This window comes from Pelodiscus sinensis, chromosome 2 (genome assembly GCF_049634645.1).
Source record: "Pelodiscus sinensis isolate JC-2024 chromosome 2, ASM4963464v1, whole genome shotgun sequence".
In the NCBI taxonomy this organism is placed as follows: domain Eukaryota; kingdom Metazoa; phylum Chordata; order Testudines; family Trionychidae; genus Pelodiscus; species Pelodiscus sinensis.
In genome coordinates, this window is record NC_134712.1 from 183,268,413 (window position 1) to 183,293,921 (window position 25,509).

General features: G+C 41.2%; 1 protein-coding gene across 6 annotated transcripts in view; it reads left to right on the forward strand.

The window, feature by feature from the left end:
* TOPAZ1 (testis and ovary specific TOPAZ 1) overlaps positions 1-25,509 on the forward strand; it is a 141,524-nt gene that overhangs the window by 67,105 nt on the left and 48,910 nt on the right. For all 6 annotated transcript variants that reach the window (XM_025190288.2, XM_025190286.2, XM_025190283.2 and 3 more), the window contains 7 exons: positions 268-419; positions 613-705; positions 1,007-1,122; positions 2,121-2,187; positions 12,218-12,392; positions 23,030-23,130; positions 24,683-24,848. In XM_025190288.2, coding sequence (XP_025046073.2) covers positions 268-419; positions 613-705; positions 1,007-1,122; positions 2,121-2,187; positions 12,218-12,392; positions 23,030-23,130; positions 24,683-24,848 — 870 coding nt within the window. The remainder of the gene's footprint in view (positions 1-267; positions 420-612; positions 706-1,006; positions 1,123-2,120; positions 2,188-12,217; positions 12,393-23,029; positions 23,131-24,682; positions 24,849-25,509) is intronic.

Below are 25,509 nucleotides of genomic sequence, written 5' to 3' on the forward strand. Positions count from 1 at the left end.
CAGCTCATCTGTGTGGCAGAATAGTATGGGCTCTGCTTATCCTTTTACAGTATCTATATTATGGATAATTCAGGAATATATGTCAATCTGCTTCTGTTACTGCAACTATCAGATTTTATCACAAAATATTTTGTTCTCACTTTTGTATTTTAATATAGTGCCTTTATTAAGAAATAACTTTTGTTTCAGGAAATAAGTTGTTTAAATACCTAAGAATGTCAGATATCTTAGAACAGAATTGACTCTTTCATTTGATTTTTTTTTCAGTCCAGATATTTATCAGTTACTACAGAGAAGTTACTCCTGGTGTGCATTTTGATTCACAAGTACTGAATGATCTTCTCATTTCTTTGCTCAAGTGTTATTTGTTGAAAGAAGTATTTCTGTTGTTAAATGTTGCTGTAATGATTAAAATGCTGGTAAGTGATCATGAAACATTTGAAAGCTTGAAAGTTATGGGACCATAATTATCTATTTTGTTTACATGGGCCAAGTTTGAAAAACAAAATTCTACATAAGGCAACATAAACTACTAGTATGAAAACTCTAAAATATCTATAGGAGACGAATAAATTATTAAGATATTTTTAATACTGTATTTTATATTTTTAGCCAGCTGTTGATATATTTCTGAAGGTGTTTGAGCATGTAGCTGCCATGAATATAAGAGATGCTGTGCCTACATTAATAGATATCTTTTGTAAGGTATGACTTTTTTCCCATTATCTCCTTATGTGTGGAAGTTTCACAAAAACTTCTTGCTTATTTTTAAAATCCTGACAATGAAATTTTAAAGATTGAATTGAAACAAGTATCTTTATTTTGATGTTGTAGCAAGGCCCTTTGTAAAGGTTTTTCTTTCTCTCTTATTTTTTAAAAATCTCTCCTACTTATATTTCTCATGTTATATATTATGTCCTCCATTGTGTTTGCCACTTGGTTTTTGAAAGATTTTAGAAATTGTAATTTGTATGTACATCTGCATTATTTTCTTTTGATACTACAGGTTTTTGATGCTGGGATGGTTCTTGAGCTTGAACATTTTAACCGTATTATTAAATTCCTTCACCAACTGCAAGTTTCCAGTCAAGAAATGAATGTTATTTTGAACATAAAATCAAGGTGTGTATTTAGCTGTGGAGATTATTTTCAGTTAATGTGCAAAATATATTTAACGGTTTCTTCTGGATTTTGTTTAATAAAAAATTATGTAAAGAACATTGGCTTGTTGCTAATTAGAAAGCATGGTGAAAAGGTGCATATTTATACATTTTCTACAAAAATTAGAAGTTTAATTATTCAGCAATAATGTAATGGAGTTTCCAATTGAATGTAATGGGGTTTCCAATTTAATGGAGAATGCTAACACTAAGTATTGAGAATTAGAAGACCAGGATTTTTGCTTCATTTATTTATTAGCTTTTCCATAGCATTCATGATTATTAAATCTGATTAGCATAGCTGGGAATAGAATGCACAAATTTCTGTGACCCTGAGCAAGTCATCTAGTGAACATGGTGTTTTACGTTACTTACAACACATGTATGGGGTTGGTTGTATCATTTTTACTTATCAGGAAGTTGATGTACAATTAGTTATGCCGTGCAATGTGTCACAATGTCAGACGCAGAGCCAGAAAAAAATCTCTTAGAAACATGCTTCTCTGTTCACTAGATCACACTTTCTCATGTAATCTGATGTAATTTGAGATTGTTATAGAACTTAATGGGATATATGAGACTCACATTTCGTATTGTCACTGCCATTTCACTGATCCTCACATTGAGATAAATCTTCTCTATTACAAGTTAGTGCCTTTTTCTGTGGAAATAATTTTCTCACTAGATTAATATTTGAGAAATAGTAAATGTAGTCTAGTAAAATATTGAAAATTATTTGTATAGTATTCATTAGAATAGTACACTACTGAAGCACAAATGACATTCTTAATATTATTTAAATACATATTGCTTTTCCCTCTTGAGTGGTGTATTTAAGCTTGGATGCTGGGGACTTAGGTAATGATGTAGGATTGAAAACACTGCTATTTTCTTTAATGATAATACAAAGTATTATAATCTTAATAGATAACTATAATTAATAGTTTTCTCTTGTTGAAGATTTCAGGCAAGACAGTTTAAAAAGAACTGGCTTTGTGACTTAAATTTGGCACTAGCTGAAATTCAGGTACAGTATGAATATTTAGTTTTTGGAAATAGATTTCAGAACTAACGATACAAAACATATAGTACTTACTCAGTTTCTATTTTTATTTCAAGAGTAATAGCTAGCTTTATACCTTTAAAGCCATAGAGTGCAACAAAGGGTTGTCAGTCATAAAGGAATGTTAGTTACTTTTACTTCAAAGACTGTTTAAAGAAACATTTTCTTATTCTTGTAAAGCAAAATTGTAGACTAGGATGACTACCAACACATAATAAGACCATCTTTATTAGAAAGTGATGTGTCAATGTGGCTTTAATTTTGTGCATATTTGTAGATTGTTTATACATGTCTTAAATTACTTGAGATTTTGTACTATATTTCTTTGAGTAAGCAAACTGTTAATGTAAACTGAGAACTTTGTCTGACAATACCAGGATTCAGATTCAAGTACCTTCAAACAAATATTTAAAGTTCTACAAAACCTTTGTTATTTAGTGCTAAGAGCTCAGATTATGGTGCTACCAGGAAAATAAATTAATTTATATATATATAAATAAAAGCAAACATGATTCTGGGATGCATTAACAGGAGTGTTGTGAGCGAGACATGAGAAGTGTTCTGGTCACCACATTTCAAGAAAGCGGTGGAGAAATTGGAGAAGGTGCAAAGAAGAGCAGCAGGAATGATTAAAGGTCTAGAGTACATGAGCTATGGGGGAAGACTGAAAGTATTAGACTTCTTTAGTTTGGAAAGGAGAAGACTGAGAGGAGACATGATAGTGGTTTTCAAGTATCTAAAAGGGTGTCACAAGGAGGAGGGAGAAAACTTGTTTTCCTTGGTCTCTGAGGATAGGACAAGAAGCAATGGGCTTAAACTGCAGCAAGAAAGGTTTAGGTTGGACATTAGGAAAAAGTTTCTAACTGTCAGGGTGATTAAACACTAGAATAAATTGCCTTAAAGAGGTTGTGGAATCTTCATCTCTGGAGATATTTAAGAGCAGGTTAGACAGACATCTTTCAGGTATAGTCTAGACGGTGCTTGGTACTGCTGTAAGGACACGGGACTCGACTCAATGACTTCTCAAGTTCCATTCCAGTTCTAGTATTTTGTGATTCTATATTCACTTATAGTTAATAGGATTCATGTTTTGTGCAAAAAATGATTCCCAAAAGGGCCTATTTGGAGTTATAATGTTAATAATTTGTAAATAATAGAATCAGTGTGATTATTTTTCTTATTAATAAGAATTTTATTGTGTAGTGTTTACGTTATTTGCTCTAGCAGCAATATTGTGGTTTTTAAAAAACTGTCCCCAAATTTAGTGTGCATTTGAGCAAGAATTTAAGAAAATAGTAGAGAGAGGTTTCTTGTTAAATAGGAGGAAAGAACCTTTAATGTGTGTCAGCTGATTTCATGAAGAATCAGAATCTCTTCTGTTTTGAGGGACTCAAGTTACTGATACTCTGTAGCACTTAATCAGCATGAAGCACCTTTATACTGATCAGGAGAATTGAGAGTACTTACTGTACAAGCATTTCAGCCAACATCAGGTAAGGTAGGGCAGGGCAGCTGCTGATTTTACAGCATTGTTTGGAATGGCCTCGCCTATATAAGGTAGCTGGAATAGATGATGAAGTACCAAGCAGGACTAAGTCATTCCTGTCTAATATATCTAAAAAGAATTGTGAATTGGAACTGCTTCACTTTTCCAAGAGTTCTCTCAAAGCTCAATCTGTCTCTTCTTTTCGGTGTTTTTCTCTATGTGAGATCTCTTTCCCCATCCGCTATTGAGGTTTTGCACACCAGTTATCAAAATAATGCTGTGGTGGATTGATCAGTGCTCCCAGACACACACACGCACAGCAACAGTAAAAAAAAAATGGCTTCCCTCTTCCGCTGGGCAATAGGTTGTGCCCATTGCTCTGAGGTGGAGACCAGTAAGTTGTGCTTCACTTTTTCATCTCCCAATTTGAGTACTCTGACTTGCTTCACTTTGGGCTAAAGAAGAAGGTCACTTTAAAGTTTTGATTCATACAATATACAGCTGCCTGCCTCCTGTAGAGGAAGACCAGTGAAACCAAATGCCATTGTCCCATTTGCTCCCTACTTAACTTCAGGTTCAATTCAAGATTGTGGTTCTAATTTTTAAGACTCTTTGGTCTCTTACAGACAGTTTCTTTATGGTGGGTGACCCATTAAGACAGTGGTTCCCAACCTTTTACGTACCGTGGACCAGCAAACCCATTCACAAACTTTTGGTGGACTGGAAACATTTTATTTGCATGTTTGCAGCTTCATTATTTACATGAAATATATGCAAATAATGAACATGCAAAAAATATGTTGCCGGTCCACCTAGGCCCAGCTCAGCCTCTTGCTCTCCAGTGCCTAACACCTTTTGACACTTTAAACTCTGACCCCTTGTGAGAGCTCAATTCCCCAACCTGACACAACAAGTGTAGAGATGAGGGGTGGGGCAGTTAACAATAAACTCTGTAAGAACCTGCCTCTTTAACTCCCCAGAGACAAACTTGTCTGGTCCCAGTTTCTCTGAAACCCAAAAGGAAACACTGCCACCACCCAAGGGAGTAACAAAAAGTATATTTAAAAAAAAACTTTTTCCAAGGAAGAGATCACTTGGGAATCCTCTCCCTAAGGCAAAGCTCTTCCCCCTTACTCCAACTTTCATTTTGCTTGGAGTTGGTGAAAACAAACAGAGGGAATCCGCACAGAACAATGGGCACTTCTCCTCCTGGATAATCAGCCACGTAGGCATAAGGACACAAGAATCAACCAGTAGCTACCTGCCAGTCAAAGCAAAACAGGAAAACACTTTTATTATCAAAAACAAAACTATTGTTACAAGCATAGTAAGTGACTGGCTGTTAAAAAGCCATGGAGTGAAATAGACTCAGGGGAAACTCCTCAGTGGTAATCCTTAATTACAAAGAGAAAAACAATTAACCAGCTCAGACATGATTTCCAAGCCCCCAAACAAAGAAAACAATAAAATGTGATGGGCTATCTAAACTTTTCCATGCCAACACATTTCAAGAGGTCTGTTCTTGGGAGAGCCGATCTCATACCTGGGAGAAACTGCTCTCACTCCAAACAAAAGAAGAGAGAGAAAAAAATCCTATCTCAGTTTGAAATTCCTATCTGCATTTCATTGGATAAATGCCCTAATACCCTCCCTTGGGTGCATCTCCAGTTTCTTAAGAACATAAGAACGGCCATACTGGGTCAGACCAAAGGTCCATCTAGCCCAGAATCCTGTCGGCCGACAGTGGCCAATATCAGATACTCCAGAGGGAGGGAGGGATCACAACAGGTAATCCTCACATGATCCTTCTCCTGTCACCCACTTCCAGAGAAACAGAGGCTAGGGATACCATTCCTACCGGTCCTGGCTAATAGCCATTGATGGACCTAACCTCCATGAATCTCTCTAGCTCTTTTTTGAACCCTTTTAAAGTTCTAGCCTTCACCGCATCCTCTGGAAAGGAATTCCACAGGTTGACTGTGCACTGAGTAAAGAAGAACTTCCTTTTGTTTGTTTTTAAACTTGCTGCCTATTAATTTCATTTGGTGACCCCTAATTTTTGTATTATGGGAATAAGTAAATAACTTTTCCTTATTCACTTTTTCCATACTAGTCATGATTTTATAGACCTCTATCGTATTCCCTCCTCCCCTTAGTCTCCCCTTTTGTAAGCTGAAAAGTCCAAGTCTTTTTAATCTCTCTCCATATGGGACCTGTTCCAAACCCCTAATCATTTTTGTTGCCCTTTTCTGAACCTTTTCCAAAGTCAATATGTCTTTTTTGAGATGAGGCGACCACATCTTCACACAGTATTCAAGATGTGGGCATACCATGGTTTTATATAGAAGCAATAAGATATTTTCTGTCTTATTGTCTATCCCTTTTTTTAATTACTCTTAACAGTCTATTTGCTTTTCTGACTGCCGCTGCACACTGAGTGGATGTTTTCAGAGACCCATCCACAGTGACTCCAAGATCTCTCACTTGAGTAGTTGTAGCCAAATTAGTCCTCCTCATATTGTATCTATAGTTGGGATTATGTTTTCCAGTATGCATTACTTTGCATTTATCAGCATTACATTTCATTTGCCATTTTGTTGCCCAATCACTTAGTATGGTGGAATCATTTTGAAGCTCTTCAGTCTGCTTTGGTCTTAGCTATCTTGAGCAATTTGGTATCATCTGCAAATTTTGCCACCTCACTGTTCATCCCTTTCTCTAGATCATTTATAAATAAGTTGAATAGAATGGGTCCCAGGATAGACCCTTGGGGGACTCCACTAGTTACCTCTCTCCACTCGGAAAACTTACCATTCCTACCCTTTGTTTCTTGTCTTTTAACCAGTTATCAGTCCACAAAAGGACCTTCCCTCTTATCCCGTGATAACGTACTTTACGTAAGATCCTTTGGTGAGGGACTTTGTTAAAGGCTTTCTGGAAATCAAAGTATACTATATCCACTGGTTCCCCTTTGTCCACATATTTGTTGACCCCCTCAGAGAACTCTAGCAGATTAGTAAGGCATGATTTCCCTTTATAGAAACCATGTTGACTTTCCCCCAACAAATTATATTCATCCATGTGTCTGATAATTTTATTCTTTACTATAGTTTCAACTAATTTGTCTGGGACTGACATTAGACTTACTGATCTGTAATTGCCAGGATCACCTGTAGAGCCCTTTTAAAATATTGGTGTCATGTTAGTTGTCTTCCAATCATTAGGTACGGAAGCTGATTTAAAGGATAGATTACACACCACAGTTAATAGTTCTGCAATTTCCCATTTGAGTTCTTTCAGAACTCTTGGGTGAATGCCATCCAGTCCCGGTGACTTGTCACTGTTAAGTTAATCAGTTTATTCCAAAACCTCTTCTAATAGCACCTCCATCTGGGACAATTCCTCAGATTTGTCACCTTAAAAGAATTGCTCAGGTTTGGGAATCTCCCCAATATCCTCAGCTATGAAGACTGAAGCAAAGAATTCGTTTAGCTTCTCCGCTTAACCCGTTCCTCGTTCTTCAAGTAAGTCAGACTCTCCATGGCAGCTCCTTTTCATGACACCCCTACAGCCCATGCCAACACCCTCTTGCCCCATGAGCCCACCACAGCCTCACCCACCACCCTTTTGCCCCCACCCCTGCACTGCCCAAAGCAAGGCTGCCCCTTTATGGAGCATAGCCGTTACTGCCGCATTGGCAGGGGGAGCAGTCATTGGCAGTGTGCGCTCCCTCCTCTTTCGCACCCCTCCCTCCCCAAGTGTGTCTCGCTCCCATGGGTGGAGGGGGCAGAGTGTGGAGCCTTGGCTGGGCTGCCATCTTACCTGGGTGGGAGGGAGAAGGAGGCATCTCCTGCTCCACTTCTTCCTGCTGCCTCCTTAGACTCAGCACCGCCATTGGGCAAAATCAATCACCACTGCTGCCAGTTACCATGAACAGCTGGCTTAAGCTTCAGCAGCTGCTATGACCCAGCAGCCAGGTCCATGGACCAGTGGTTGGGATCCACTGCACTAAGAGATTACATTTATTGGAGGTGGAGAATGTGTGTGTGGCCAAGGTAGAAAACCCACCTACTATAAGGCAGAGCATTCAGAATAGAAGGCCCTAAACTATAGTACTACGTGCTGCCAAAGATCAAGATGAATCCTAGAGTCTAACCATGTTTAAACAATGATTTGAGATGTACATTTACAAAAATATTTTTTCATTGTTGGAAGAATCTTGCAGTTCTCATGAAAGGAAAAATAAGGTGGGAGGAAAAGATGAGGATGCAAAATACCTATGGGGAACACCTAATTCTTGTACCAGAAAGCAGATCTCTTAACTAAAAATTAGTCCATAATCTTTAAATATCTGCTACCTAGATCCTAGAATTAAAAAGTACTTGAATACCAGTGTTAAGCACCTTAAAAATGGTGCTTACCACGATGGGTTAGAAATGCCACAACAAATCCATACATTCAGAACGACAATGACTGGGACCTTTTATACTAGTCATTTAGTCATAAGTGAGGATTTGAAAACTTTTCCAATTAACTAAATTTGTGCCTGATTATGATTTTTCTATCAAACTTCCTTTCCTTCTCTATTATAAATAGTAATCATTATGTTAGCATTCTTTAATTTTAAAAAATGGTAAAAAGGTCCTACCTAGATTAGTAAAAGTGCTGTAATAGATAAATGACAACATAAGAATGCTGTGTGGCACACAGTATGGTATACTTCTCTAGTAGGAAACCAGGTTTTTCATATGGGTTATGCATCATATAAGCACAATATATGTATTTAGTTTGTATTAGGAATGGAGAATGGTAATGTAATTGCTTTTGGACATGGCAACAAATCAGTATTTATGATCTGATTAATTTGAAGTTTCATATGTCAAGCGCTAATTTATTTTCACAGTGTACTTTTGGTTATATTAAAAGGTTATGGTAATATTAAAATACTAAAACATTGATGATTTAATGTTAAAACTGATAGGGGCATTGATTTTGAATATTGGTTCTGGTTAGGAGCATAATTGCCCTCTTTGAGTTCAAGCATATATCATGTATGTAGAAAGTAGATATAAATCTGTTGGTTTTGAAAGCCAGTGAAAGTAAAAATAATGCAAGATATATGTATTTTGAGCAATATTCAGAACTAGGACATTGACAGGAATAATAAATGATAATCTCTTGTTGAAAAAGTGATCATTCTATCTGTGCATAATAAGGCTAACTGCAGAGAGTCAAGAACAACACTTTCAGTTGTGGGAACAAGCACCATTGCTTTACAGGCAGTCCCCAGGTTACGTACAAGATAGGGACTGTAGGTTTGTTCTTAAGTTGAATTTGTACTTAAGTCGGAACTGGCGTCCAGATTCAGCCGCTACTGAAACTGACCAGCGATTGACTACAGAAAGCCTGAGGCAGAGTTTCTCTGTCCTGGGCTTCCTGGAATCAGCCGCTGATCAGTTTCAACAGCAGCTGAATCTGGACGCCTGTGACAGAGCAGCTGGGGCACTGCCGGGTAGGTCCCCGCAGCGCCGCACCTCGGCGCTGCAGGGACCAACCCGGCAGCACCCCAGCTGCTCTACCCCAGGTGTCCCCAAGTCAGCTGCTGCTGAAACTGATCAGCGGCTGATTCCAGGAAGCCCGGGGCAGAGCAACTCTGCCTTAGGCTTCCTGTAGTCAGCCACAGGTCAGTTTCAGCAGTGGCTGACTTGGGGACGCCTGGGGCAGAGCAGCTGGGGTGCTGCTGGGTTGGTCCAGTAGCGCCGCTCCTCGGCGCTACTGGACCAACCCAGCAGCACCCCAGCTGCTCTGCCCCAGGCGTCCTGATTCAGCCGCTGCTGAAACTGACCAGCAGTGGCTGAATCAGGACGCCTGGGGCAGAGCAGCTGGGGTGGTGCCGGGTTGGTCAAGTAGCGCCGAGGAGCGGCGCTGCAGGACCAACCGGCAGCGCCCCAGCTGCTCTACCACAGGCGTCCGCGAGAAAGCCTGGTCTGCTGGGGAGGGGGGCGCACTAGCTGCACCCCTTCTCTCCCCAGCAGACCAGGGAGACGCGGAGCAGCTTTTCTCGCCCCGAAGGACGCGGGCGGCGGGACCGCGGCGCGTCTGGGCAGTCCCGCCGCCCGCGTCCTCCGGGGCGAGAAAAGCCCCGTTTGTAAGTACAGATCCGACATAAGTCGGATCCGTGTAACTCAGGGACTGCCTGTATTCCTGTATTTCAAATAGGAAATGGTATAGTTAACCATTTGAAGAGGCAGCTACATTCCAGTTTATGTAGTTATAGTCTGGTTTTTAATTTCAACTAACCATATTGCTCTTTCAGTCCTTTTTCTAGAGCTTATCTACACATAAATCGTTACAATGGCAGAGCTGCACCACTACAGCTACACTTTCGTAACACTTCAGTGAAGACAATGCCTATGCCAACGGGAGGGCTTTTCACATCGGCCTAAAAGGCAGTAGCTGGATTGGCAGGAGAATTTGTCTGTTGACCTAGCACTGCCATATGCCAGAAATTAGGTCAGTTTAACTGCGTACAGATTTTTTTACACATAGTTCTACTGACCTAATTTCCTACTGTAGACCTAGTCTCATTAAGAAGGCAGTAAATGCATCAGAACTGATAGATAAGTGTAATCATTCTCTGAAAAGTGTGTTTGTTTAAACACATATACATCAACAGGTTTGTTATTTATCAATTCTTTCTAAATGACATTCACTCAATTTTCAAGTTAAATTATTACTCCAGAAACTCTTTACTTGAAAAACTGAGTAAATGCAGTATGAAAATTGAGACTCACTAAACATGAAACCACACAATGCCGCTTTTAAAGTCACATTTCAGAGTAGAACAGAGCTTAAGAAAGCATGTTATGGGAAATGATATTAAATATTGTTTATAAATGTATCTAGTTTGTGAAGCTGTTTGATCAAATTTTCAGATGATACAGAAACTTCCATGTGACATGTACTGTGCTTGCTATACAAGAAAAATAAAGACTTAAATTTTGATGGGCTGGTTTGATAAACAACTCTAATAGTATACATTTGGAAAGTGTCAATGTTAAATAAAAATATAAAATGAGATAATGTGATAGAAATATTGTAGAAAAATATTTGAGTAAGTTGAACATGCATAGCAGACATGGAAAGCAGATTATAGAAACTTGCAATATGAGACTATAACAAAATACCTGGTATGTGCCTCCTGAGGGGGGGGGGTGTGTGTAAAACTTTTCCTGCAGAATGACAGAGTGAGGTCATCACGTCACTTTGCATCCCTCCTGCTTCTTCCCTCCTTTCCCCCTCCTCTTTCCCAGTTCTAGGCTGCTCTGCCACCCTCCTCTCCTCTTCCCTGTGCTTGGTGGCCAGGAGGAGAGTATGGGGCCTGGAGAGAGGCCTTGGCTCTCTTTGGCAGCTGGGGGTGGAGAAGCTAGGGCTGGCCTCAGCCTGGACCAAGCCCCCAGAGGCTGGGGAGAGAGCCAGGCCTGGCCACAGCTTCAGCCCAGCCCAACTCTCCGAGGCTGGCAGGGGGGAGAACTGGGCCTGGCTGTACCGCGGCTTCAGCCTGGCCCAACTCCCTACCTGGCAGCTATGGGGAGAGAGCTGGGCCTGGCCACAGCACGGCTTTGTCCCAGCCCAATCCCCCAGTGGTCTTGTGGAGAGAGCTAGGCCCGGCTGCGGTTTTGGCCCAGCCCAGCCCTCAGCCGCCAGTGGGAGAGAGCTGAGCCACAGCATCAGCCGGGGGAAGGGAAGAGGGTTAGGCTGCAGGGGGAGGAGGGCTTGGGGCAGAGGGAGAAGGGGTCCAGGCTGATGGCAGGGAAGGAGCAAGGGACCGGGCTGGCACGGCAGGGATGTGCGGAAGGGAGAAGGGGTCCAGGCTGGCACAGCCATAGCCTTGCCTTCCCATGTGGCCATGGGGAGAGCTTGGGTTTGCCTACACCCTCGAGAGGGGTTGGCGAGCGTAGCAAACAGGACGGCATAGCCCCCTAGTAATACTATTAATGTTTCTTTGCCAGTAGTGTTAGGAACCTCATTTTATTTCAGTTAAGGATTTTTCACTGAAACAAGATTGGTAATAAAACAGCATGAAGAATAACAACAAAGAAAACAGGATTGGAAGATATTATTTATGAGGAAATACTAATAGATTTGTGAAGAAATTACATTAAACAGTATGAACATTTAAAATAATACAAAGGGGGATGACTTGCGACTAGTCAGATGTTACAAGAATTAATGTATTTAAATTGAAGTTAGAATTAATTTTCTTATCTGACCTAGACACAATAAGAGCAGTAAAACAACTTACTATAAGCTGGTTGAGAGATCATTGAGAGAGATGTTCAGAAGGTTATAATATTCATTTGAGAATATAAGAGGAGAATTTGTACAAAGTGGATTTTGAGCACCTAATAGTTCCTGCTAGTTGTACCATTCAAGTTATAATACATAATGATAACTATGTGGTGTTCTTTAGCAAGCTTATTTACATTTATTATTTGACTTTAACAGCACTGTAAAGAAAAAAGTGACTGGGCCAAATTGGGAACTTTGTATGTTAATATGAGACTAGGATGTGAAAATTTTGGTGACCTTCAGAAATTGACGTTACGTATTGCTGACATACTAACAAGAGACTCCAAGGAAGAGAGACCAGGAGTTCCTTTTTGTGAATTTGCTGAAGCAGGTAAAATAATAAGTAAAACTTATATATTGCATTTGACACTTTAACATTCATTCTCTACACTGAACAGGTATAAGAAGAAAACTGGAATTATGTGCTGAATTGTAACACTACCATTCTCTTGACCTTGTTTATTTAAATGTACATTGTGCACTAATCAAAATTCTTCTTGCTATGTGTAAAATAACATTAAGTAAACATGCCCAAGAGTAGCCAAAAAAAAAAAAAATCAGAGAACATCTGTTGGTCCTAAAAGATTCAAACTTTGCTTGAAACAGGCCAAGAAGAGAAACATACTTCAGAGTTGAGAGCCCTCCACTGAGAATGCTCTAGATAAACAAATGTGAGACCCAACAGCTTTCCTCCATTGTGGGTAATGACACAGGGAGAAGCAGGTGTAGGCTCCTAAGTGAACATAACATGACCAAACCATTGAGGACTTCTGTGAGAAAAGCAAACACCTTAAATTGAACCCAGAAATTTAAATTATTAGTGTTTCTGGAGCAGCAATGTAATATGATGTATGCATAAACACTATTAATTGAGGAGGAAAACACATTTTGTAGTAGCATGCAATGTGAGATGGTTTAAAGAATTTCAACCCCTGAAACAGACTCCACAATTGTTCAAACTGACAGAGCACAGTATGTCCCCTTTCTTCTCCACTTCCCTTGCTCTTTAAATTATTTATATAAAAGTTCTTGGTATATATTGTGTTTTATATTGCTAGGTCTATGTCACTGTGCAGCATTTCACTGCTTGTGTTTTCAGCCGTCTTGAAAAAAGTAATATGAACATCTGTCCTAGCCAGAATCCTTTTCATTCAAAAAAGGTGTCTAAAAAAGAACTGGCCTTAACACTAAGGGTTCCTATACTCTTATTTCATTTCCCAGAAAGCAAGCAAATTCTCATAGTTTCCTCAAACTGCTTTATTTTTAACTATGCATTTTCAGCCCGAGTTACTTATGATCTCTGCAGCCAGTGAGAAAACAGGAGCAAGAATGTCTCCTGTACTTAAAGAAAATACAATGAGATTGAAATTTTTTATGATGAGAGCTTCCTAAGATCTCAGGATAAGAGCCCCTCTGTGGTAGGTACAACACAAACAAAAAAGAAAACAGGATCCCAGCTTTGAAGGGCTTACAGTCTTGCAAACAAGAACAGGGAATTATCAAGTTCTCTAATCCAATATAACAACTCCTTTTGGGATGAAATCCTATTGTAATTTAGGCCATGTCTACATTACAAGATAAGGTCGAATCTCTTATGGTCAATTTTCTGGTCACCCGATTTTGCGAGTCGAAGGTCCATGTCCTCACTTGGGGGAAGAATTCAATATAGTCTGAAGTACTGTGTCCTCATTAGGGAACCTTCCATAGACTCAGAGAGCAATGTGCTGTGGATAGCTTTACATTCTGGGTTATGCTCCCAGTGCCTGTTGGGACCAAATATTGCAGCGGGTGGATACAGGTTCATGTAATATGTGTCCTATAATGCACTCATCTAGTCCATGCACCCTTGCTTGAGATCAGCACGAAGCAGTCTTTTCGCGCCCTTTTTTGCCCTGATTGCAGGCTCAGATGCCACAGCAGCATGAGTATGAATCCCATTTTGCATCAAACCATAATGATGCTGATATCTGCCTAATGGTGCAGTACTATGAGAGCATACACATGTCGCTCCAGCAGAAAGAGGATGATGAATCTCGGGTTGGCATGGCACCGCTGTTCACACAAGCCCTTGTGCTGATGCAAGCACAGCTTGCCATTCAATCCTGTGGACACAGTGCAACACCAGTTCTGGTGCTATGAAACAAGCACAGACTAGTGAGACCACATTGTGATACAGATATGGGACAATCAACAGTGGTTGCAAAACTTCCGAATGCGCAAAGTCACTTTCTTGGAACTTTGTGAATGGCTTTCCCCTGCCCTGAATCATCAGAATACCTGAATGAGATGCACTCTGACCATGGAGAAGCATGTGTCAATAGCCCTCTGGAAGCTTGCAACCCCAGACAGCTACTGGTCAATTGAGAATCAATTTGGAGTGGAGAATTCTACAGTGGGGGCTGTTTTATACAAGTAGTGAAGGCGATCAATACCATTCTGCTTTGGAGGGTTGTGACTCTGGGAAACGTGGCTAGCATATTGAATGACTTTGCCACAATGGAGTTCCGTAACTGCAGGGGACGATAAGCAGAACGCCCATCCCAATCTTGGCCCCTGACCAATTTGCCAAGGAATATATAAACGTCAGGGGGTACTTCTCCATGGTGCTGTAGGCACTGGTGGATCACAAGGGCCATTTCACTGACATCAGCGTGGGACAGTCAGGAAAGGTGCATGACTCTCACATCTTTAGGAACTTCTGTCTCTTCAGAAAGATGCACATTGTAACTTTTTTCCCCAGACTGGAAAATCAGAATCAGAGAGGTGGAATGCCAATAGTGATCCTTGGCGACCCAGCCTACCCCTTGTTCCCGGGGCTCATGAAGCTGTAGGCAGGCAGTCCGGACCCCAGTAAAGAGTGGTTCAACTACAGGCTCAGACTGGGCTGGAGCTCAGCAAACTCAACATTCCCTTTATGATGTCAGCCTTCTATGTGCTCCAAAATCATTGCAAGAGCAATGGGGAAAGTTATCTGGCGGGAAGAGGAGGGACTGGGCTGAGACAGAGCACCTAGGCAGACAGTTTGTGCAGCCAGACACCAGGGCAATAAGGAGAGCACAGCATGAGGCAGTGCAAATTAGAGAGGCTTTGAAGGACAGTTTCATGAACGGGCAGTTTTGAGACTTATACACATTGCTCACAACAAGGTGTCCCTGACATTCACTGTTGCCTGTAATCCCCCACCCCACCCCTGTAGTACAAGCAATAAAGAGACTGTTGTTCAGAGATCATGTGTCTTTATTTAGGGAAAACAGCCAGGAAATAAAAGAAGTATATGGTGGGAACCCAAAAGGTGGGCAGCTCAGAAACATGAGGAGGATAGCCTTTTGCCTCCCGAGGTCCTGAAGGTTAAGGCTACTCTTGAGTTCCCGCCCTCCCCCTTCTCCCCCCTCCCCCCTCCCCCCCCCCCCCCCCCATGTCTTGGAGACCCTGGGAATGGATGTTATGAAGCTGGGGAAGGAGGGAAAGTTATTCTGCTTGGGGTGGCCAGAGTTCTGGGAGGAGGCCTTCTCCAGGAATGCAGCCAGGTGCTCCATCACTGTCGTCAGGGAGGCAAAGAGACTCTCCTGTTGCTTTGCCTGCAGTTCCCTCCACACTTTCCTCTCTTGGCATTCTGTGATCCTCTCCTGGCGCTCTGTCTGCATATCCTCCATGAGCGTATTCATGCAATCCATTTGCTCCTTGAACATATGTTCCCTTGTCCGTTTTTGCCTCCAGATCTACGCTGGGTGGACAGCTGCTAGATCCAGGGAAGTACACAGCAAGCCAGCTGCTGTTCCTGCTGTAACGAAAATTTATAAGGGCACACGTTACAAGAGATGCATTGTGTTAAGCCTAACCCTAATCTGTTAATATACAGTGAAGGTTACTGTAAGGCCAATGAAAATGTGTTCTGTGCAAAGCCAAAGTTTTGCTTTAAAGTGGCCGCTGTACCGCATGTACATAGAGCTCCCAAGGGAGCATCTGGACTCATGTAGTTTAGAGGCAGGCAGGCATGGTAAAGGGCCTTTCAGGGTAGGAGCCTGCAGGTGGAATGGGGGGACAGGTCCGGCTATGCACCAGGAGGGAGGGAGGGGTTGCCAGAGGCTGAAGCAATGCTAGCAGCAGAGGCAACAGCTAATAGCTTCCCCTCCTTCCTCATCCAGGTTGCCATGCAAGATTTCTGTCTTCTCTGAATCACATAGTGATAGGGAGCAGATGCTGACTGAATGTGGCCAGAAACCTGGGCCTTATGTTGCAGTGTTTTGTGGTTCATCGACACCAGACCACTTACTGGTGGTTTGGTATGGGAAGGTGTCCTACTGTGGAGGAAAGAATAAGGCTGGCCTCCCCAGAAGCCTTGTGAGCAAGATCAAAGATTTCCTATCTGACTTCGTAATGGAGACATGCAGGGAAGATTCCTACTTCATGTGCAGGCACATTATCAAGCATTTTTGCCTCTCCCCCCTCCCCCCCCATGCTCTGTAGGCACAAAGCACAGTACACATCATACCCAGCTGCTTTAACCCACTTGTAGTAAGAATAGAATTGTGAACTCACAAGAAATGTCCTCCCCAGAACTGGTGCTCATTGGGGTAATGTCCTGGGAAGAGGGGACTGGCTTCAATGTGATGAAAAAGTTTTAGACTCTCGTCCATCTGTGGCTAGCCATTCTCCTTCTCCACTGCCACAACACTGTTCTCCATACTGATGCCAGGAGTGTCTTGGCTGGATTCCAGTCAGGCTTGTGAAAGTGGTTGACTCCTCCTCCAGAATCACACCCAGCTGTTCATAGAGCCGGCATGTTTGTGGTAAAGCACCAGACTTTCCGTTCACCTCCTTTGCCTTGTGGTAGGACTGCCTCAGCTCCGTTGTTTTGACTCTGCACTGCTGGGCGTCCCTGGAATATCCTTTGGCCATCAAGCAGTTTGCGATCTTTGAGTAAATGTCCATGTTTCTTTTGTTAGTTCAGAGCTCAGAGAGAATGGATTCCTCTCCCTACACCACCTTGATGAAGTCCAAAATCTCTCAGACACTCCATGCTGTTGCTCTTTTGCATCCATGGGAACTGAAGCCCATGGGACTTGAAGTATTGGAAATTATGAATATATTAGAAGTCATGGCCATGTGTGCTGAGTTGTGCCATCCAACCTGGAACTCTCAAAGGCAGTCCTTTCCACCGCATTTCTGCCAGATCTGAAATCCCTACCTCCCTAGCCAGAAATAGCTTTGTAGTCACCTAATATGGAGCACCTACGGGAACATCTCTTGAAAAAGAAGAGGAGGTTATTCACCTTGATAGTAACTGATGTTCTTTGAGGGTAGAGAAGAAACTGAGTGGGGCAGAGGGGGTGCTCATGTATGTGCGATGCCTGACACTTAGGAGTATGCGGGTGCAGATATGCTCATGAATGGCCCCAGGGATACTGCTCTGAAATCTCCTATGTAGGGCTTGGCGGCAGCACACTGATCTAATGTGGAGCACCCACAGGGACTCTCATCTTGAAGAAAGTCAGTTACTATCAAAGTGAGTAACCACCTCTTCTAAATACAGCTGCTGCTGAGCAGCCTTAGTGTTGTACAAATAGTGCTCTACATTGCGTTCGAAACCCTGGTCACTCTGACCAACACAGAAATAACATCAATTACAGTAGGAAGGCTGTCTTGCCTTTGGTGCTCTTGCCTTCAACAGAGAATATTCAGAGTTAAGGAGGAATAGTTGATTTCACAGATTAGTGTTTTTAAGCTGGAAAATATATTATTTTCTTCTGAAACTATAATACTTTAAATGCACACTGAATTGGGACTGAATCATTTTTTTGTAAAAAATTAAACAATCCCTTTTTTGGTCCACAAGTAGCAAAACTAACATGAGTAACTATTGGATTGTCTTCACAGATTGTTCCAGAGGAAGGCTATTTGTGTGGAGGCAGAGAGGCAAAAAAGTATACTTCCTGTGTTCTTAGCACATCTTTTGTTACTTCCATCTGTCACACATCAAATTTTAAAATGTGTCTGGGAGTTCAAAGCAAATATGTTCTGGAAATTATTCAGAGGTTACACTATTTCCGTATCATGCTGCCCTAAACTTTTCCCCCTGGAATGTTCAGATGAAGTTTTCCATGCAGGACATTCTAAGTTTCTAAAGCAGTATTGGGAAAAGGGGTGGGGGAGAGTCTGTTTCCAAAAAACAGGGAGATTTTTGTCCTATTTAGGTTCTCAGAAGATTTAAATCTGTGGTGTCCAACACGTGAGCCACTAGCCACATGTAGCTATTTGGCTGGTTGAGTGTGGTTATTTGGCTTGAACCATGTGGCTAATTGGATGGTTGTGTGTTGATAGTTCACTATATCAGTAGCCACTACAGTGGTTATTGGTTGGACACCACAGATTTAAATTCAGGATGGTGATAATACACTGCATAATTCTCTTATTAAGCATATGCAGTTGGTTTGGAGTTCTTGTCATGATGCATGCTTTATATCCAGCAGACCAACACATAGATGTAACTATGATTTTGTATAAGTTAAAATCATTATCAATACAAAATTTTCCTTTTGGGTATTTCTAATTTCAAGAATTATCAGATACTCAAATGTAATGGCAGTCCACAAAAGACTTCTGTATGCACTTATTTAGTTGACTGGCTGTTGAGTTAATTTGCAGTGTGCATCACAGGCATGTTTCCAGTTTCAGTAGCATTAATGCTCAACAAAGAGAGAAAATGGTCCCAGTTTGGTGAAAACCTTTATCAGAATAACCATCAACTCATTAAATGGTCCAACATATATCTTCCATAGAGCATTTTTTGATAGATGGTGCATATTGGTTGAGTAGTCTTAACACACAATCTGATTCTTCTAGAGACTGCTGTGTTTCATGGGTTCTTGCACAATTACTATCCTATTTGCTAGATTCAAGATGAAGCTTGTGTAGTATTAGCTAATGAAAATGTATATCTTGCTTCTGGACAATTTCAGTTAAACTTGAAGGTGAACCTAAATGTTTTAAAAGTTCAAAAGATTCTGAGACTCCAAATTATTGACAACATATATATGTAAGCAAGGTCTGAATCAATGCTTCCATTACAGGCAGCTGGAATGGGAAAGAAATCCTGGACGTGGTTATATAAATACAGGTCTCTCAGCTTGCTTAGGCCTGCTAGATATTCAGTTGTTAGAATGGTGTTTTGCCCATTGTAACCAATTTGGCTGTTGCGGTGTCACAAACTGTGTTAAGCCTAAAATGCAGAAATTGTAAGATATCAATGTTTGCAGTTATTGTGAGAATGCAGAAAAGTCAGATTGTTTAACACAGTTAAACCCTATCTGTAATTACACTTGGATGGACAGAGGCTTGTCTTCCACAGCCCTATGGATTAAGCTGGGGAGGGAGTCAGCAGGCTGCATGCCCTTCACATGTGAGCTGTAAGACTGATTCAACCTGTTTCTCCCCACTGTTTCAATGATAGTGTTAAAGATAAGACTCCATAAGGAGTCTCTTTTATATGTAAATTTACTCCAGTGGATGCTGGAATCTCTTGTGGCTAGACTGTGCTTTGGGCCAAGAGCTGAAATCACTGAGAGCTGAAATAACTAGGTTTGGCCCAGAGCCAAATCCATCACAAGCCAGTGGAAGATGCAATGATCAGGGTGGTGATGGAGAGGCATAAGGAGTGGCCAGCAGAATGGTAGCAGTGAGGGGCAACAAATTGCCAGCAGAGCAGTGCCCAAGAGCAGGAAGCAGGTAGATGGCGAGTGACCAGAAGAGCGGGTGAGATGCCTTCTTCCTTCCCCACCCCACCACTCAGGATGGGAGGTGAACTCTGCAGATACACCTCTGAACTCTGTTCTGCCCTGATCAAGGGCAGCGACTGAGTAGGGTGCAGAAAATTGGCATTTGAAGGGAACATCCTACATTGCGGGACTTGATAGCCAGAGAGGAAAAAGACATTGCCCAGCCTACCTGAGCTGGGAAGTTTACTCATGGCTTTGATTATGAACTCTGTGGTGTTTTCCCAAATTAATGCCACATTACTTCCCTCCCCTTTTATTAAAGGTTTATTTTCTCCACTCAGACTGTGTGTTTGCAAGTATGGAAGCATTGCCTCCCAGAGACGTCCAGGGGTGTTGTGTGAATATCCCAGGTTACTGCATGCGGATATCTCAGGCTACTACTCAACGCAGTTCTGTGTTGGATGGATGGAGAGGAACCTTTGGATATTGAACCCAGCCCTGGCTGCTGCTGGTGCTACACATATTCTGGCAGAAGGGTTACACATATTAATTGCAAACACATTTCAAACAATTCTTGAACATTGATGTTTCATTTCCTCACTGAGAAATTTTTCTCTCCAATTTTCACTTTAATAGTCGTGGTCTATACTACAAACTTATTTTGGTATACCTGCATTACACAGTATGGAAAATGTAGGCATGTCAACTAAACCACTGGAGGAGACAGCTTCTCCCATTGACATAGCTACTGCGTCTTGGGGATGTGGACTACTGGCTTGGATGGGAGAAGCTCTCCCAACAGTGTGTAGGCAAGTGTCTGTGCCATTTTAGTGTTATAAGTAAAACATATCCTTAGTGCCATTATGCACACCTATGATAAGAAATAAGGCACTATCTTTGAATATCTTCTGCATATTAGTAGTCATGGGGTGCTCCAGCCAGTGCAGCCTAAAACTCTAGCTAGCAATAGTAACTCACATCTCCCTTGCCCCTCCCCTCTGTGAACAGGGTGATGGAGTAAAAGGGCAGGGTGCTTCCACTGCTTCAGGACCTTAAAACTGAGAACAATCTCTCTCTGCCACCAGTGGTGCTTAGGTTTACACTACACAAGTAATTACTGCAGTTTTCATATTCACACAACTTCTTTCTGTCAGTGGTGCGTGTCCCCATCAGGAACATTTGCACTGACTTGAGAGGCAATGTGTGGTCTGACAGCTCCATGTGGAGTAGGAAGCTGAGAACCCTGGCAGCATCTGAACTATAGGGAGCCTGCGTCCAGCCTCTCAGTGGTGGGCAGTGAGGCTCCAGCAGTCAGCTCTGTTGGGGCTCAGAGCTAGACTACTTCTTCCCTCCTGCCCCCAAATGGAAATAATTTCTGCTTCATGTTAGGGATGTTAGATATGTAATTGAATAGTCGTGTAACCGTGTGAAATCTTAACAGTTGCACGACTATTCGATAGTCCTGAGAGGTATGGCTGGGGAGCTAGTGCGTTTCTGGCCCCATTTCCAGGAAGCCCCTTGCCATCCTGCACTACTGCCTCTGTATCAGAGGCAGCAGGGCAGGGTGTCGGGGGGAGCCAGTCTGTGAGGAGAGTCAGTTTAAAACCAGCTCCCTTGCAGACTGGCTGTCTGCTGCCCTATGCTGCTGCCTCTGATACAGGTGGGGTGGCAGCAGCTCCTGTTCATGGGGGGTCTGAGCTCCCCATGGACAGAGGCTGCTTCGTGAAAAGTGGAGCAGCTTCTTGTCTGCAGAGAGCTTGGGAAATTCCCCCTGCCCCCTGGACAGAGGCTGCTCCACAAAATGGCTGTCCTCGGAGAGCTCAGGCCTGCCGCAGTCAGAAGCTGCTTTGTAGTAGCCTCCCCTACCCCAGCACCGCTGCCTCTGATAGAGGCAACAGCATAGCATGGGGGGGGGAAAGGTGGCACTGAGGTATTGGGGGAATCCAGCTTTTAAGCCAGCTCCCCCCAGCACTGGCTTCAGTCCTGCCTGTGTCCCCTCCCCCCGCCCTCTGTAAGAGGCCGGGAGACTGGGGGGGGGGAGGGGGAGATGCAGGCAGGTCTGTGGAGCCGGCACGCAGAAGGAGCCTGCTGGGATGCCGGCTTCCCGTGCATATTGGCTCTAGCTTACCCCCCCACACACACCATCCACACAGCTGCCCCTCTATCAGAGGCAACAGTGCAAAGGTGGGGAGGCAGGCAGATCCAGTGCTCATGGAGAGATGGCTTTTGAGCCAAGTTCTCATGGGTACTGGCTCTTGCTTCTGCTCTTGGGGTGGGGAGAGTGCATGTAGTCAACAAGATTAACCTATAAGTCCAGGCTTATCAATCCTGTAGTCATCTATACAATGACATCCTTACTTCAGATCAAACACCATGGGAATGTTGATGGTGGCAGAAAATATGACAGCAATATACTATCCAAACAAGCAAGACAGAGCTCATTCCTTACAATTGTGCATAGAGTTGAGGTATATTTGGTATATTGGTGGATAAAACAAGAAATTCAACCCATATCAATTAATGTATCTAGGAACAAAATACCCTGACAGGTCATCTAAGCAGGCTAACTTCTCAAGCACATGAATGTTCTTTGATGGACAAAGTAGTAACACATCTTTTCAGGTTGTGGGGGAATCCTGTAATCGATCTTTTTGCATCTATCAGCAACAGGAGATGTCAGAGATTTTGTTTGAGAGCAGCGACCTTAGTGTTGGATGCATTCCTAGTAAATTGGGGTTGTCAGAATCAATAATGTGTTTTGCAGAATTAATCCCTTTAGGGATAAAGGTCTTTGTAAGAGTTGTGAATTAAAAGAATACTTACTTCCATAATACAGGTGAGGCAGATTGGTAGCACAGTATGGAGAAGTTTGCCATACTAACACCCATTCTAAGCCAGTTCTGTGACTAGACTTCATTCCCTAGTAAGGTCATTTTGGTAAGCTTTCAGTGTCACAGACTTCACTGTAAAAACAAAAACTTGTTCTATATTGTTGTAATTTATTAAGGTGTCCTATTGTCATGGGAGAATATGAATAACAATGTTAATGGATTTATTACCCTTGCTTTTGTATTAAGACATAAGAAATACTTGCACCTGGTCCCAGATGTTCCAAAAATGTATTTTACATAATTGAGAAAATATTTTAGAATGTACATTTTCTTTAGACTTAACTTACATTGAAAAAAAAAAAAGCCTTGGATGAGGATTTGAAAAATAGCAGTCATCAATCTTTTCTTTTTTTTCCAACCAGTTATCAAAAATCCACAACATAATGAAGCAGACAAAGATTTCCTTGGAAGGATTGGGATCAGTATAATCTATTCTTATCACACAATACAGCAATGGTCAAAGGTATTTTGCTGGATTATAATAATTTGATGGGGAGACTGGCACTTTTTTGAAAATTTTAAACTGAATTTTTCTAATTGAAAAGATTAATTTGAAAAAGAAATATTTGTTGTCAATCCTACTTAAAGATATGCCATATCATTCTATTTTGAAGTGATTCTGATTGTCATAGATGTTCTGCACTTAACTGCATCTGATTTCCATATTGTATATGCAGAAGTAAAAACATGCTTTTTCCTAACTTCAAGCTCTGCAAACTCAATAGGGATACAGAAATCAATCTGGGTTATCTTTTTCACATCAGCCCCTGAAATAGGGATCCTGCAGACCAAATTATGCCTGGAAAGACTACTGTGTAGTTGAGCTTTTTATCAGATTTGCACAGGAGCAATTGATGCAACTTAGTAATCAGTTCTGTTATAGATATACAGTAAAGGAGCAAAATCCAGTTTGCAGTCCTAACTATTAAAAAGCACTAAAAACTTTTTTTAGTTCAATAACGTAAGCAAATACAGCTGACTAATACAGAAGGTGTAACTGATATAATCAATAAATGTTATGTTTTTGCATATTCGCTTTTCAGAATAAAATCACAGTTCAGTCTGTCTGTAACTATTAACAGATTAGAATATTAATTGAAAAAATCTTTTTTTACACTTCATTCATCTTGGATAGTGTAACTAACCCTGACCATTTACAGTCAGCTTTTCCTTGATTCTTCTGCAATAACACAAAGTTTTGAACATTTAAAACACTATAGATGAGCCTTAAGAAAAAAAGTCTAATTTCTCTAATATTTTAGGTAAATTTCTTTTTCTGAAATCTAAATTAAGGCTTAAACATTTTGTGTACTTTTAATTATTGAACACAATATCTGAAGAATTGCATAGAGTGTTCATATCAACTAACACCATTAGTCTTTTTTCCCGTAAGGATAATCATTAAAAGGAATTAAATTTGAATGATGTTCAAATATTTTCCTTAAATGGAAGAGAAACTACAATTAAAATGTTTTATTTCCTCTCCTGAAATGTGGGAGCGAGTATACCATGATCAATTTAAATTAGGCTCTTAGTTAGTTGATAGGACAAATTTTAAGTATTTAAGTATTTTTGAGGTTTATTTGTGTATTGTTATAAACAGTTCAGGCAAGTGAAAAGACAGCAAAGCTTTACTGATCTTTTTTTCACCTGATTCGTAATCTCTACTTCTAAAACAAGAAAGATTTTAGAGTTATAGTGCACTCTTACTACTTGTATTTTTTAAAATCATGCATTTAAAAATGTTGAATTCATTAATCATGCAATGAATGCACCAAATGACATCTTTGGTATGATTCTCCATTTGAAAAGATGAAAAAGTTCTGTGCTTTGAAATTCATATGTATTGCATATAAACTTACTAAAATATGCATGTTTAATACATATTAAAATTGATTTTATTTTTAAGATAAACCTGGTCCTAGAATCAGAACAGTTGACTAATATTGCTACACATAGCTTAATTATTGACAATTATTCATTTGCACCCTGCTTTTTTTCCTCTCTTGCTTTAGGGCAGGAAAGTTTTGGATAAACTACATGAACTGCAGGTTCATTTCACAAACTTGAAAGGACTCATTGGTCCAGAAAGGTTAGCATCAAAATGCCAAATTGTTAATGCTGCTGCAGAAATCTTTCTTAAAAGTGGAAGTCTGGATGGAGCAACATGGGTATTGAGAGGTAATGTTATTTTATTAGACTCAAGATTTGAAGTTAAATAAACTCAAATATAATATCAGGGATACCCTGTATATATCAGGGTTGTATTCTTGAAAAGGGCACTGGACATCAAAGTGACACATACCAGGGAATATTTCCTCATAAGAAGGGCCATACTAGGTCAGACCAAAGGTCCATCTAGTCCAGTATCCAGTTTTCCCAACAGTGGCCAATGCCAGATGCCCCAGAGGGAGTGAACGCAACAGGTGATCATCACATGATCCCTCTTCTGTCATCCATTTGCAGCCTTTGACAAACCGGAGCTAGGGTCACTATTCCTACCCTTCCTGGCTAATAGCCATTGATGGACCTAACCTCCATGAATTTATCTAGGGTTTTTTGTTTTTATGGGGTTTTTTTGCCCTGTTAAAGTCCTGTTCTTCACAACATCCTCCATCAACGAGTTCCACAAGTTGATTGTGCACTGCATGAAGAAAAACTTCCTTTTGTTTGTTTTTTAATCTTCTATCTATTAGTTTCATTTGGTGACCCCTAGTTCTTATGTTATGGGTACAAGTAAGTTACTTTTCCTTGTTCACTTTTTCCACACTGGTCATGGATTTTATAGACCCTTATCATATCCCTCCTTAGTCTCCTCTTTTCTAAGCTGAAAAAAACAAGT